At 40.1% G+C, this 15,821-nt stretch overlaps 1 protein-coding gene across 6 annotated transcripts in view; it reads right to left on the bottom strand.

Annotated features, from left to right (window-relative positions):
- Positions 1 to 15,821, bottom strand: part of VMP1 (vacuole membrane protein 1) — a 68,938-nt gene that overhangs the window by 17,342 nt on the left and 35,775 nt on the right. For all 6 annotated transcript variants that reach the window (XM_075113387.1, XM_075113393.1, XM_075113391.1 and 3 more), the window contains one exon: positions 2,670 to 2,750. In XM_075113387.1, coding sequence (XP_074969488.1) covers positions 2,670 to 2,750 — 81 coding nt within the window. The remainder of the gene's footprint in view (positions 1 to 2,669; positions 2,751 to 15,821) is intronic.

Below are 15,821 nucleotides of genomic sequence, written 5' to 3'. Positions count from 1 at the left end.
GGAGGCTAGTGAATTATTTACTTATACCACAGCCAGATAATTTTGCTCTTCTAAGCCAAGTCTGCTCTAGGTCTCAAATATGTGCTTTGTTGGTGGCTTCAGTTTTTTTTGTAAGTTCACAGTACCTAATTACTGCATTGCCACCACCAGAGAGGGAGGAACATGCTTTAGGTACGGGTAACTGCGGATATCGCCTGCACATGAAACATATCACAGCAAAAAGTTCCTCAGCAAGTCCACGTTTGGGTATATTAGCAGGCCAGAGAAGTTTTCTCTTTGTTTTTTAAAACACGCGCTCCTGAGAGTTGCCAAAAAAGCCCACAAAGACAGGAGGGCAAATTCTCACAAGTCACAGCGAGGATCCTCCTGGGCTAATTCTTGCTTTGTTCCTTCCCCAGAGCTGTCTTTACATAGGAATTAAGCTCCAGACAATAATATGGCTTTCTTATTGCCACTAAATGACGTTACAATCTGTTGGCTTCACTGGATACACTTGCAAAGTTTTAAATTCGATTGTGTTTTTATGAGGCATTTAGAAGCCACCACTTGACAGACAAAAACCTGCAGCTAGGACAGTCGTTACCATTTCACAAGCAAGTTCTGTAATCATAAAAAATTACACTCAACTAAAATACCGTCGAAAATCCAAAAGTAAGATCGCAATTATAAGGAGGACAAGCAAAGGAGACAACTTCTAGCGTACAGAGAAGCAGCAACAAGCAAGAGAAGCCCTGAAACAAAGCCCTGAAGCTCGTGGGGGAACGCACAAATGCAAGGAGCACACGTGGGGGGGCTGCCTTCCTCACCTACAGATGCAACAAAAATGTACAGCTTTGAATCCCTGTGCTTTTTCAGAGCCTCTGCCACATTTAACCTCACCCTTTTTACTGCTACTCTGCAGTTATTCTGTAAACACATTTACAAATCCTCAAGTGTACTGTGGTGGATTCACGATTCCTCGTCCCTTCCCCAGCCCAGGGCAGCCTGTATGAGCCAAAGGAAGCTGGAGCTCAGAGCGCGTTGAAGAACAGCACAGCAAGTAGGTAAGAAGTTAAACAAATGTTTAAGTATTACTAAGCAGGAACTACGAAGAGTTTACACATCACCTCTCATGTTTACCAACTCCTTCCTTATGTTCCCCATTTATCCACACTTCACCTTGTCCAACCACCCCAGTAACTCATCCCTGCCATCTACAAGCTGCTGCTCTGATTACACAAGCCAGACAACAGCCTATGCAGGGATGTCTCACAAGATGGTGACTGGAGGGTAATGAGTCAGAGGCAGCGAAGGAGCAGTCTAAGAGCTTAGTGGATGGAAAGATTTAAAGAACAGCTTGTAACCTACGTCTCCGCTCTAAACACGAAGCCAGTTCAAAAGATTAGTAAACAGAAGTCGTATGCCAGCAACTATAATCAGATTAATTCTTTCCAGCTAACACAGGTTACTTACATTTCAGCAAAGAGTTCGCATTGTCATCTCTACGATTTAGGAAACCAGGAAAGATGCTAGACAAGTGTGGAATGAATACCTCATCAGCTGGCTAATGGCTGTGGTTATTCCAGAAGAATGGAATCATACGGGACCTACACCTCCCCCCTTCACTGTGGTCACATATCTGTGCACCGCGTCCCACAGCTGGGGGGGAGACGGCAGAGTAAGGCACACCATTCCTATGTGTTCTTTAAACTTCCAGAGAGACATTTAAACCTCAAATGGTTCAATATCTTTCTGCTCCAAACCAACAGTATTACCCTCCTTAAAACACTAAAATAGCATCAGTGGAGGTATTTGTATCACCTCTTGCTTAGAGAGGAAAAAACCTACAAGTAGTTTGTAGCTCATACAGCCATGACTCAAACTGGCTTCCTCATTACGCTCCCACTGGCTCCTAGAGACCCAGAGGAATCTCCAGAGCAGACCTAGGAGAATTACTATGAACGGATATGCTAATCAGGATTTATAAAGGTAGTTTTCCACTCTTCAATCTGTGTATATCTTTAGACTGGAAGATGTCAAGCACTGTAAGCTACAGGCCATGAACACCTACAGAAATTATAATATGGTTCCAGCAGAAACTGTGGGTAATAATACAGCTCTTGCCATATCTTGCCAGCTAATAATCTGGGCTAGGAAAGTCCCAACAGGGTAACCGTCAGCGGGGCATACGATCTGGTCTGCCAAATATCCACCAACACAGAGCAGTGAGCAGCAGTGTGTGTTTGCCTTTGTTACAGGAGACATCAAATGCAGGGAGCATCCCTGGGCTGAGAGAGAAACATCGAAACTTCTTGAATTTTAAGAATGTCTTAGTTCAGCCTCTTGTAGTTTACATCTTCCTTACTCTGACAAGCCCTTGGCATCTTTAGTGAACTGACCTGTTTTTATCAGGTTTCACCACACCAAGCTGAACTATCGGGCTGCTAGCTGTGCTTTTATGCAGAATTCACTGCGTTTGGTACCAATCTAGGACTGGAGTTTCTCACCTGCCAGTACCACAACCCCCCCGTTTCCCTGAGCACCACAGCGATCTCAGAAATAGCAAACAAGGCATGAAGATCCATATGGGCTCAAATAAAACCAAGTCTTCACAGCATTCATTTCATTGCAAGACATTCAATTCCCACAGTTCGTGATTACAAACCCCTCTGTCACTGAAATGAACTTACTGAAGCGCAGGCCAAAATGCCAAAGAATCCGACCTTCTGCACCAGGTTCTGGACAGCCAGTTTAGCCCGGGAAGCAAAATCCTGCAAAGAAAATGAAGCATTCATGAGGCAAACCCCAAAACGAATGTACCTCAAAACGTATGCGATTTCAATATCCCCCATGCTACGGGATTTTCTAATTAGCATTTGGGAGAATTTTTAAAACAAAAAAAAAGCCAATTTGAAACTCTGGGCTTAGAGGGAAGAGAGAGAAATTCACAATGCTCAGTGTGAAAATCTGACCACCCACATGTACCGAGCTTTGTTTTTCCAAACACTGAAAGTGGCACCAAGTTGGCACTACTATGGAAACAGGTTTTCTAGTATTTATTTCCCCATGTCTTTGAATTGCCAACACTGCTTATACCTTAGTCCTTAAACAAGCAAAGCGAATTAATTTCCTTCAATTACAATGTTGAAAAGGTACTTACTCAAAACACAAAGCCAGAATACAATAATGCCATTATATCCTCAAATCTTTGGTCTTAAACCCAGGATCTTAATCAAAATAGCTAATTCCAGGTACTCTCTTACAATAGACTTGTAAAGTTCATTAAATCCATAGAGTTGAATCTAAAATACCTTAAAAGCAAAGGTGGCAGACCACGTAACATTTGAGCTATTCTTCACAAAAACATGCTAAAAACACTCTGCCTACTTTTAGTTTTGTGAACACAAACTTCAAACATATCCATGACAAACTCAAGAGTCTCCAAGTTCACCCAACACACAGTAAACATTTTCAAAAGCAAAAATAAAGATTCTCACAAGCAGCTTATCTCCATGTGAGAAGTGATTTTACATGAGAATAAAATTCGTTTGAAGGAAAACTGCCCAAAAAGTTAAAATCAGGGTCAATGTTATCTATTCAGGCTTGGCAACAGTAGTTCTAGAAAGCCGAGTATCTTCAGTAATAGCAAACTTTAAAAAGTAACTATTAATTCTTAAAAAACCCAACAAACAAACCCCAACCTATGAATAAGCAATAGAAAGCCGATTTTCCAGGAGCAATGCAATATTCCTCGATTTGCATTTTGTAGGAAACTATCAGATAAATTTCACAAGGAAGTTACTTTAATTAATAATTAATGAAATTCTAAATTCCACTCTTCAAGATAACTACACGATAATCCAGATGAATTAAATTATGCAACTTTAACTGTTACAATTCTGTTGAAACCTTCAATACTATATACCCATGCAATAAAATCACAACCACTTGACAAGGTTCTTGCATATTATTTAAAGTCTGAACTATAGAACTGCCATAGCTTTCTCTGCCAGATTAAAAAATATCTGTGAGAAGGCTGTTTGCCATTTTTTACATCCCTTTTTCAAGTAGTAACTTTTCTTTATTACGGTGCTTTAAAAATAGTTGACAAATTCTCAAATAAAAATCCCCAATTTTTACTGAAAACAGAAGAATTCTACTTATTATACTTTACATTTGAAAAAATAACCCAAATTCAGACAAACACTTCAACTTAAAGAAAAATGCCAAATAAATGACATTTCCTACATCTTACAGTGGGACATTTTTAACCACGGGAGAATATAAAACCCCTTTGAGAATAGTCTGTAAGGGGTGAATTTGCTAACTTTCACTGGTAACACCTTGGGATCGTGAATATCTTTCTGCAAAATGAACAGGTGAAATATTCACTTTTTGCTGAAAACTTGTTCCTGATATTTTTTCTATTTAATTTCCAGGACACGTACAGTACGGTATGCGTGAGTGATTAAACCCCACTCCCAGTGAGGCTGATGCCAGACACTTGAGCTTATGTTAACAGAAACCGGTCTAGAACATGCCTACATGACAAGCAAAGTAGACTTTTTCATGCTTTTCAATTAAAAGAGTGTATTTTGACACAAACTATTATGAAGAACAAAACATGATAGTTTACCAGTGAACTAAGTCCACAAATCTTGCAACATCAAGGGCAGGTCCTTCCCAAACTAAAATTCCCTCATTATTTCCAAGTTAGTAAACAAAACCGAAACAAGTTAATAGATCATCGCTAATAGGGGTCAGCACGAATACACACACTCGGTCCCGCTGGGGATTTAGGACATGAACTGCAAGGGAGTCTTGCATCCTTTTCAGAGGGTGATCACACAGCTATCAACAAAGGAAATAACATGCAGCACACTAAGGAGACAACAAGTATTCTAATTCCTTAAGCAAATACCAAAGGAGAAATGTGTGTTCAGAATTTCTCTTCAAACTAATTTAAAATGAAAAAGTGTGCTAGAGCATAGCAGTAACATTGCCCATCCGACAACCGATTCTCTTCTTTGAAAAGGTGAACTGAAAAAGCAGTGCCTTTTATAGGAATTTCGTAAGAAGTCTCCCCCTGTACTCTACAACAAAGCTGAGTGTGACCATGATATTTTCAGTTCCTATTTCGTTCACCGTTTCACAATGCTTATGGGGGTTAGAACAGTATTTTCACTTTTATAAGCCAGTACAGATTTTTTTTTTTCCACAACTCCATAAATCTCACTGTAAAGTATCTTTAAAATCAAACACTAGAACCCAATTATTCAAACAGGTCCATGATATATTTCAATGGAACTTGTTTCCCTTTTAATTTTAACATCTTTACCCATTATCTTAGAATGCACTGCTGTACTAATTTTCACAAGCTGGAATTGGAAACAAACTCTCTAGCAAGTGACTTATAAACTAATGCTTGCAGCACAGCTGGTTTCATAAAATATATTTTCTAATTATATATAGACTGACTGCATTAGCTTAGGGTAAACACAGCGCATTATTTTTCATAAAATTTCTTTAAAAGAAACAGCTTCCCTCACCCACCTTTCTAGACTGCTGCAAAATCCAAGGCTGCCTTAAGATTTTTTTCTCTCCAGCTAAAACCATAAAATTTTTGTTATAAAACCAATGACGAAAGTGGTGAAAAGTGGAAAAAAAAGCCCCAAACAAACATTGGTGCAATTTTTTTTCACCTTATTAGTTAATAACTTTCTTTTTTTAAAGTTATTACTCAAATGGTTTCTTCTTTAATATTTTTTTTTTTTTTACATTTGCTGCCTATTACAAAATACTCCATGGAAAGCACAGCTCTGGTTCTAAAAACTTCAGTCAAGAATTTCTAATTTGTCTTCCTTTTTCAAACTTTTTAAGTAAGCCAGAAGAGATAAATTAGGAATTTTTTCCTTATTTTCTATGATCTAATGTAATCATAGCTACAAATAATTTGCACGGTAATACATGCATCAGGGTTGCAACAAAACTATGTATTTGCAGCCTCAATATTTACTCTACAAGTTCAGAAATACTTCTGTTTGGTTGCTTCCTTAAATTTTTTTTGTCAAATCTTTGCGACATCTGCAATAATTAAAAAAAAACCACCTTAAAAGTTTCATTTCTCTGAGAATATAATCATCAGTTTCACAACTTTTACCTATTTCACAATATAGTTTTTCTGTTATAAAGCCTGCACAGGCAACAATCTTTTCTCTACTTTTTTTAAGCATTTGAAATAAAAGCAAAACAACTTTCACAACTTATTACTTTAAAAAAAAAAAAAAAAAGACATAAAAGTTCAGCTACTTACAGGCAAAACATTTTCCCCCAAAATTAAAGTATCTAGACTGGACTCGACTCTCAGCTAATATGATTCATTCTCTACAACATTTCAGGATACTTTAGCTCACTATGTCCCTTTCAAAGACGATTTGGCTTTTTTGGTTTGGAAATAGATTTCCTGTGACTGCTACAATACAGGCAAAGGAAGGTTAAATGATTAAACATTACTTCATTGGGTTAATCATCAGATCGCAAGAATTGGAATGGAAATAAAAGGCATAAAAAGGTCAGTGCTGAAATACTGATTCACAAGTCTCAGCCGGCGGCTTGAAGAAGCTTGCTTCATATCTGCCTTTAGTAAAATGGCACATTTTATTGATACCAGCATTTCATTACTACATGTTGCAAAAGCAAAAAAACCCTCCCAAACCTCCAAACCTAAAGGGATACTAATGAGAAATTACATGCTTTGCTGCTAAGTAAGGTTTACCACAATGTTCCTCCTTTAAATATCCGTTATGGTCCAGCTTTGAGTATAACTTAACATGGACCATGTATCCCTATAAAAAAAGCCCTCCTTCTTGGAAGAGTGAATGGACAATCTTGTCTTAACTATAAGGCTTCGTCCCATTCCTCTGTTTTATTTTTGTCTCCATTTATAATTTAAACTTCTATGTCTTCTTTCTCCCTTCGTTGTGAAGTTGCACAAGCTCCTCTGTATTGAGTAAAGAACATTTCACTGGATTTAGTTTGACAAAAAAAGAAATCTTAAAGAAATCCATTTTTACTCTTTTCCTTCCATAACAGTGATTTATTATCAGAAAACAGAATGGCCACAATTTATTGTTCACATTGAAATTGTGAAGCCTCTTTTTTCTTAATCTCTGAGAACAGACATTATTGATGGATCCATGGCAAGTAACCAGTTGATGGTTACCAAGGAGCTCTGAATAATCAGCACTGGATTGAATCCCGTAGCCCTTACAGAAACAACCCATAAGGCTTCAGCACAAGCTATTTTATTGTAAGACTGCACAGATGGGCCTGTAACGATTATGTAATACAACAGTTTATTTTCTAACATGAAGTTGCAATGAGTTTTCAGGGGCATCAAGCAAGCTACGACTCCCCATCGCACACCGGCTCTTCCTTGCACGCAGCAGCGATGATAGCTGTCGATCTCTGAAAGGTAAGACCCAGAGCTCAGGCGATTTGAGGCCCAGAAAAACCTTTCTTCTGTCACAATTTTTTCCTGCTGTAAATACATCAATCGCTTCACAAACATATTGGTAATATTCATATATTAGTGGACATAGCGCAAAGAAGGCAGCCAGTAAGAAGGGAAGGAATAATGAGACTAATTCAATCAGAAGTTCATAGCGCATGTGTTCTCTGCCAGTGAGAACAGGGAGTGACTTCGTGTAGAATCAGGGGGAAGACAGGGACGCGATTATTAATGCAGTCACTGAAGCAGGATATTAATTACCTAGCAAATGATAGCCTTAAGAAGTTCAAAATCTATTTCTGGAAGGCTTAGGAGGGGTAAGGCAGGATTTGCTACTCTAATAAAACATAATTGTGAATGAACATTAAAAAAATACAAAGCCATAAACAGAGACCTGAAGTGGATGTGCTGCACCTTGACGGAATGGGTGCTCTACAAACAAGGGGAATACTAAAGGTGCTGCAGAGATAGGTATTCATCCCAGTGCCAGCAGACTCCCCGATGCGAATGTGTAACTCCCATGTGAGGAAGAAGCGGACAATTCTTCAAGATCTGAGCAAAATTATATTACGGTTAAAATATTTACTTACTAAGAAAAAAATTAATTACCCAAATAATAATCTGAAGAGGAGAACATTTTTTTCCAAAGACCGAAGATGACGTATGAAGCTACCGTCTCAGATTATTAAAATTATAAATTCCTTAACATTTAAAAAGCTGCCTACAAAGACAGTGCTCCTTTTTATGTAAAAATCTGAGTTATGTTAAAAATGAGCTGCACAATATTTTGTTTCTTCTGGCTTTCTATGACAACACAATGGAATCAAACACAACTTATGGGGGAATGACCATCTGTGGTTAGGCAATGAATTCTAGAATTTCAGAGGACTGGGAAGAATTATTAACTCATTGAAATAATACATTAACTGCAGAAGAGCAGATTTTAAAGAAGTCTGACAGCTACCTGTAGGCTGAGAGGTTACAACATACATCGGTGCTAAAAAAAAAGCAATAAATTGGCAATGACATTTAACGATTGACACGGTAACTTGGAGTAAAGATGAGGAGAAGAATGCTCAAGATACAGTTGGCAGTCACTGCCTATCACTACAAATAGGTCATTACTCAGGGACCAAAGAATCCGTTTCACACCTTTCCTGGAAGACATTAAAGGTAACAGATCCCATGAGTACGGTTCCCGTAAGTTGCAAGCAGGAATATTTTGATAGTGGCTCACAGCGGTGCTGACCTCCCACTCCGTTAGCTGCAGTGACTCCCAACACCTAAACACGTAGGAAAGGGCTGTGGCCCTGGGTCCCTGCTCTAGCTGTCTCAAAAACACTTGCAGCTTAATGCAAACAAGGGGCAAACTAAAAGGGGATATTTCCATCTTTGATGCCTGGAGGTAAGGTTTAAACTTCTCACTTGGAATTCTGGGAAAGAAAGGCCCTGCCTTGGAAACTGGGCTGTCAAAAGACAAAGTTAAAAAGGGTTTTCAAGGATTACTGCAAGCAGCTAAGGGAAGGTGGCAGATCTAAGCAAGCACTGAAGTTTGATAAAAGAAAGGTATTTACATACGGTATGCATAGGACAGACATCCCAGATGAAGAGGACTGGCTCAAATTCTAAGCTTGGGAAGAAAATAAATTTCACTTCACAAGAAGTCTGGGTTTTCTGAGACATTAAATTCTCGAAGAGGAATGGGGTAATCATATGGGAAAGTTACACGAGAAAAATACGTCCATGATGAAAATGAAAACACGGTTTTAGAAAGTACAATCTGAAGAGCAATGAAACAGGGCCTTTGACTTCATAGGCTTTACCAAAGAGCTGTGGAAAGACAAGAGAGGAGTACGTACAAAATCTCCTTGCATAGACAATGTCAGAGATCTGAGAACTTAAAGCTAGTAAGATTTCAAACCATTATTCAGAATATTTGTAGGTAAGGATGAGCATACAGTAGGTACTACGTACAAATCCCACGTCAACAAGAAATCAAACATACAGGTGACTACTTCTACTAGCTTTTCCTAGGACACGAATACTGAATACAGAGTGTCGAGAGATATGTACAGATTTATTTCCACATCTGTTTGTGTTCAAATTCTTGAGGCTGGCTGCATGTTAAGGGGTGATGCTGCAACCCACAAAGCTAATCGGAAAGATGCTCATCTTTGAGACTTTGTAAACTCAGACATATGAGTAAGTACAATTAGCTCTTGTGCCAGAAAAATTGAAGTTTTTCCATAGAAAATGCAGTTAAACCTATTGTCTTTCTAATCAGCTTTCCAAACTGCTGTTGGAAAAGAAAGACGTTTGAAGCTATCGAACCACATGCAGAGCTGAATCCTTTGCAAGTTGTACGGGAGCAGAGTGTAACAGAGCAAAGTGCTCATTCCAACAGCAAGCTTTGCTTTCCCTGGTCATTTAATTTTAACCTGTCTGGAATGAAAGTGTGAAACTCCCGAGTAATGGATCTATTATATGGTAAGTAAGACCTTCCATTAACACGAGTAGGAAGCCAACCAGCTCTGGATTAAACAGACTATTAGCATGACAACTTCTAGATATTTCCTTCATCTCATTAACCAACTGTACCATGGTAAGAACATTTTGTTTCCTCCTCTCACTTCTCCCTTTCCCCTAGCCTTTGGGGGAAGAACAAGCAAATGCTTCTTCATAACAAACTCCATCTCAGAAGCTTTAGTTTCAGTACTTCAGACTGTTACAATCCAATACCGTGCTCAAGTTTGAAAGTGACGTACCAAAACGAGCACGTATTACAGAGCTCAACAAGTCAGTAGGCACTTTCAAACTTAATGCCAACATTTTCCACAGCTTCAGCTGAAGCCCCCAGACTTCTACATAAAAAAAGTTCTTTTCCTTCGCACTGCAAGAATAAAGAAATATTGTAAAGAATAAGACACAATTAAAGGAAACAGTCTGAAGGAAGAGGAAGAAGCACGTCCTTTCAGTCTTATCAGATCTGTCCTATAGTGCAGTAGCCCTTTTAACTACATCCCCTGCCACCTCTACTCCTCAGTTCAGGTCTGTGCAGTACCGTGAAGCAACATCCCCTTTGACATTTTGCAATTTAATAGCGGTGCACGAAAGCACAAAAAAAATTCATTATTTATTTGCTTGCTAAAGAACTACTTTCTATTCTCATCTTGTAAGAGACCTGGCAGTGAGGAGATCCTACAGCCTATTTCATGGAAGAGAGTTGTCAGGGAAGCAGCAAGGCCATTAGGAACGTCCAGCATCGGGAGGGATTACCCAGAGAGGTTGTGCAGTCTCCAGTCTTGGAGAGCTTCAAGACTAGGACTTGACAATGCCCTGAGGAACCTGATCTGATCTCATAGGTGACACCGCTCTGAGCAAAAAGTTGGATGAGAAACTGCCGCAGGTCCCTTTCAAGATGAATTTTTCTGTGATTCCATAACAAGATACTAGCAGCCACCTACAGAGGGAAGAATGAAGTAAAAGAACATCCTATCACTCTGGTTCCCACGTATCAGCCATTGACCTCTGCAGCCTTTGCTTCTACAGTTGAAAGCATACACTGGCATTGCCTCCACCAACGTGCTGGCTGCCTAAAATACCACTGCAGCTGCACAGTAAGTGCTCATCTATCTCAAAACTACAATTGCAATTACGTTATTGTGGCCACAGGTCTGCCAACCTAGTTATAGTGGCATGATGAGCAATTCCAGGATGTAGTTGATTTTTTTTAATCAATTACAAATTATAAAGTCCTACTTTAGGGGGGTTCAAGATCCAGACATTGTAAGGAAGGGCTCACGATTGCTGGAATGAAGCAAGTTGCTGCTTTGCTTTAGCCACCACCACCAAGAAAGGAAGCAATTTTTGATAATCAGGCAAATAGATTGACCTTTTCAACCCCTGACAAAGCAGAGCCAAAGTCACCAGCACTGAAAAAAGTACACTGCTCCTCCACAGAGAACTTCGAAATAAGGAAGAAAACCCATGCATTGAAAAACCACTTGTAGAATATAAGTGAACAAGTTCTTACACAGCTGACAAATCCTTTTGCACACACAAGTCTTCCTACTCGGCCCAGCCAGCAGATGTCCAACGCTAAGCATACCTCTCGCTTGTTCTCCCTGGGAAGTAGCAGAGGTTCCCAGACAGCTTAGAGAAGTGGTCTGCATACCAGACTCTTGTACAACACAGATATTTAAACAGTGTCTGGAGCAGGGGGAAAAAAAAAAAGGAGCCATTTTCTTGATTATGATACCATAATTAATTCCTATATAGTTATTGAAGGCTCTCCCTGAAAAAAATATATTTTGGAGCAGCTTATCTGACCCCAACTTTTGATCATTTCTTGGTCTTTCTCAGAATACTGGGGAGTGAAACAAATATTTAGGACCAAACTGTTCCCTTAGAAACTTGTGTCGAGCATCCCCAGCACACACAGAACAGAGCAGAGTTCAACTGCTTCTCCACAGCTACAGTGCAAACGCAGCTTGCAAGATCCCCAGTAAACTTGGCGACGTTCTTGCTAAAAAGGTTCATTTATGTTATAAAGTGAGAGATTTGTTACTGAAAAAAATTCCTCTGAGCTAATACCTGAATATTGAGTGAAAATATTGCAAAGCAATACAGATTTCTTCAGTGGCTCGATAATTTCTGATTTATGTACTTACCCACTAAACATTAAAACGACAGAGGGCCGAGTAAATGAGATTTAGGGAGCAGACGTTATCGCAGAGCCCTTCAAAGAAGAATGTGAAAAAGTCCTCTCTAGATTACCATTAGCAAACGGAATGTAATGCTCATTGCTGTTTTTTCCTTATCTGTAAGCAGGTGTGCAAATGAATAGAACAATGCAGGCACAAGACTGCCCTATTCTCTCGCCAGTGTCCAAAGAAACCCAGCAAGGAGGTGGCTTACACATTTGTTACTCATAGCTCCTATTGTCTACCCTCTGCCCGTATTAACTCTTTGCTACCCCTTTTCTCAGGAAGTCCTCTCTAACAAGTTCCCTTTTTTTAAAGCTTTCATCGACTCACTCCAAAGCTTATTTCAACTCAGTAATTTCAGAGAACAACTTAAAACTAAGCCAACACTTAGTATATTCACTGCTTATTATATTGCCTGTGAAAGAAATCACCACACTTCCCTCTTAGTTCACCATCAGTTTGCCACCTCACTCTCAAGCTACAGCATTCCTAGGAAGTTTCTAAAGTGAAGCTTTAAGGTTTGATTAGTTTTGAATTTCCATTTTAGTTATGGGCCAAGATAAAAGAGATAAGATACCTCCCCTACGTATCTTAACAAATGCAGGATATCACAAGTATCAAACTTCAGGAATGCAGTGTGTGAAGACAAGCCTCCTGGTGGCCACCCATCAGGCAGCCTCGACCAAACGCCAGCAGTCTCTTTGTCATACGGCACAATTAATAAAGAGAGGAAGCTGATGAGGAAAGGAGGTGACTGGAAGACTGAGCAAGAGACATTATGAACGGAATTTGATGTTGGGTTTAAACAAGTTATTTCTGGGAAAGCAAAAAAAAAAAACCCCGAAGTCAAGGTTTTCCAGTTATTGTATGTGACTCCACCACTTCCATCTTTGTGATAACTGCTTTATAAAAACCTGCTCGTGGTCTGCTTGAACTTCTCTTTTCTTGCACCCAATACCCTTAAAGTCCTCTCATTAAACAAGCCAGCAGCCAGGGAATCCTTTCAAACAGGAACTTATCAGATAGTAGCTGTTAGTTTAATCACGGGAGAGATCCATTTTTAATTTGGCCATCTTCTTTTACACTGCTAATTAAGTAACGTTTTGCTTGTTAGCTGAACCTAATCATTCCATTTGAATTAAGTCACAGTGTCATGTCAGAACAGAGTGCTGGGTTCTCCCAGTAACCACGGCTGGGTGTGGCAGCGTGCTTTGTTCTGCTTCTGCAAAGAGAAACCCCACATGAAGATGTGGAAAAGCAATCCAGCTCAAGGCACCAGACCTTTCAGAAATGCTGGAAAGATGGGTTTAACATGTGTCTAACTGTCACTATCGCACAAGTTCATCAGTTCAACTCCTTGCGGACAAGGAGCCGACTCTCCGAGCAGGAAGTTGTTTGGTGGAACTCCTGACGCAATGCAAACCGAAGCAGTTGCAGCTTAGTTTAATACAAACCCTCTTGAGTCCACGTTGACAAATTCTTTAACAAGCCCTGTGGTTACAGGGAAGCTGGTTTCAGTCTGAGTCACTCCTGTTCAAACAGTTTACTGGAAATGGAGGGGAGGGGGAATTTTCAGAGAAGTCATGTGATGGCCAGACAAACCACAACCAGTAAAGGTTCAGTGGAGTCAAAAACAGGTCCCAGCAACAACTGACATTCAGCGTGCAGATGGCACTCAATCATTTACAAACGAGTCCTGCTGCAGCTCAGCATTTCTATGGATTTAACCCCTTTTCAAGGTTGTATTCTTTCGCAGGCAGGACACGGTTTGGAAAGTAAACAAACAGCAGCGGCTGATAGTAACATAGGCAACTAGAAAATATTTTTACATGGAAATTTGGCTGCCGCAATGCTGCACAGAAGCAAAACCCGATGTGTAAATCATTAGTTTTTCTTAAATATGCCACTTTATGTACCCAAACACAGTCATTAAGGATTAGATATACAGCAAAGATATTGGTACTTTCTCCTCCGAGCAAGGAGTACCATGATGCAGCAAGGGCCCACGCATTATGCATTATCACTAAGTACCTTGAGGGAAGCTGGCATTAAAAGCTTCATTTTCACCAGAAACCTACGTCAGCTTTAAGCGTTTCAGCACGACAGAGACAAGATGAGAACGCTAAACAATCAGCAACAGTTAAACTGGCAAGAGAGAGTCCCCACGCATGTGTGTGCAGTCATGAAACTGTACGAAAGTATGCTCGCGCTGTATCATTACCAATGTGCTGCCCCAGCACTAAGTAGCAGGCTCACTTCCCCTAATTGAACGGTTGGTTTGCTCGGCTGCGCTGGAGATACTCCCCGTGGCTAAAAGGGGAGCTCCGATAAAATACTTCGCTCTGGAATTCGACAGGAAGAGAGTTAACAGCAACTGAGACACCGTTTCAAACATTTGTAATTTTTAAACCCTGCCTTAAGTATTAACAAATCAGACCGAGTTGCTCTGCTCTCACAGCACGCTGGGCTCGGCGTTGTGCGGAGCTCTGAAAAAAAAGAGCCCTGCTTGTAAACCACACTCCTTCTCCGGGGCAAAGCCGCTCGATTTTAACAAGAGCGGCCACGAGGCAAGAGAAGCTCTGACGTTCCCTTTATGTAACCGGGACTAACGCACTGGCGTGCACACGCAGGGACGCACAGGAAGGAGAAGCGAGTGTTCCTTTAAAATGAGGGGCTTTTTCTGAAGTATGCTAATGGAAAGTGCAAGGCAGACTTACACATCCTCTGCAGGCTAACGAGCTTTCTCAAAACCGAGCTCAAGGAGACAGGTCACTTAGAGCTGAGATTTATGACAAAAAAATCCATCACTAGACACTTTAAAATAAATAGCATTTTACTCTGCACAACTTTGAATAGGGCACTAAACCTTTACACTATTTAATCCTTTTAAGTTCCTTTTTTTGTTGTTGGTTTTTTTTTTTTTTTTGAAGTGCCAAGCTAGCAAGCACATTCCACCTCACGGACCCGTCAGGCTGGATGTTATATTCACGGCCTATTCTCACCACAGAAGATCCTCATCTGTTTCTCAAAATTACCATTGTTTTTGAGAAATAGCAGCGACAAGCTTTCTAAACGAAACACACGCAGGCAGAAACGCCAAGCCATTCGGCTTTGCCTTGTAGGCATACAGCAGCTCAGCAGAAGTAGAGGGGGAAGCTGTTCTTCAAAATCTCACACACCCATTTTCATGTCTTTCAAAAAGGCAGGATGAAGCAAGCCCTTTACAATGAAAGAAGGCTCCTGTCATTTGACGTCAAACATTTGCCGTGGTCTCCATGGCATAAGACACTTGTCACAACCCCTGCGTTTTTTTAAGCATAAGGCTTCAACCTGGGCAAGTGGGAGATGCTGATGTAGGCAATAAAAACTGTTACCGAGCAATTTAAAAATAGACATCATAACTGCTCATGAGTAGCAATTACAGAACAAATAGTGATAAGCTATGCTGAAGATTAGGATTTACTCAAGGTCATAGGAAAAGGCAGGCCTGTCTCCCACAGACATCTAGCAAAAACATGATTGAGGCCAAAAAGCAAAAAGGAAGTCAAATTAGCAAATGGAAAGAACGGAACTGTCAGTTTTATGAGCGCAAAACAATTTAATCGGATTGTCAGAGCCTCATGTTA

The sequence above is a fragment of the Phalacrocorax aristotelis genome, chromosome 18 (genome assembly GCF_949628215.1).
Source record: "Phalacrocorax aristotelis chromosome 18, bGulAri2.1, whole genome shotgun sequence".
Taxonomy (NCBI): Eukaryota; Metazoa; Chordata; class Aves; order Suliformes; family Phalacrocoracidae; genus Phalacrocorax; species Phalacrocorax aristotelis.
This window is presented reverse-complemented; position numbering and strand designations above follow the sequence as displayed.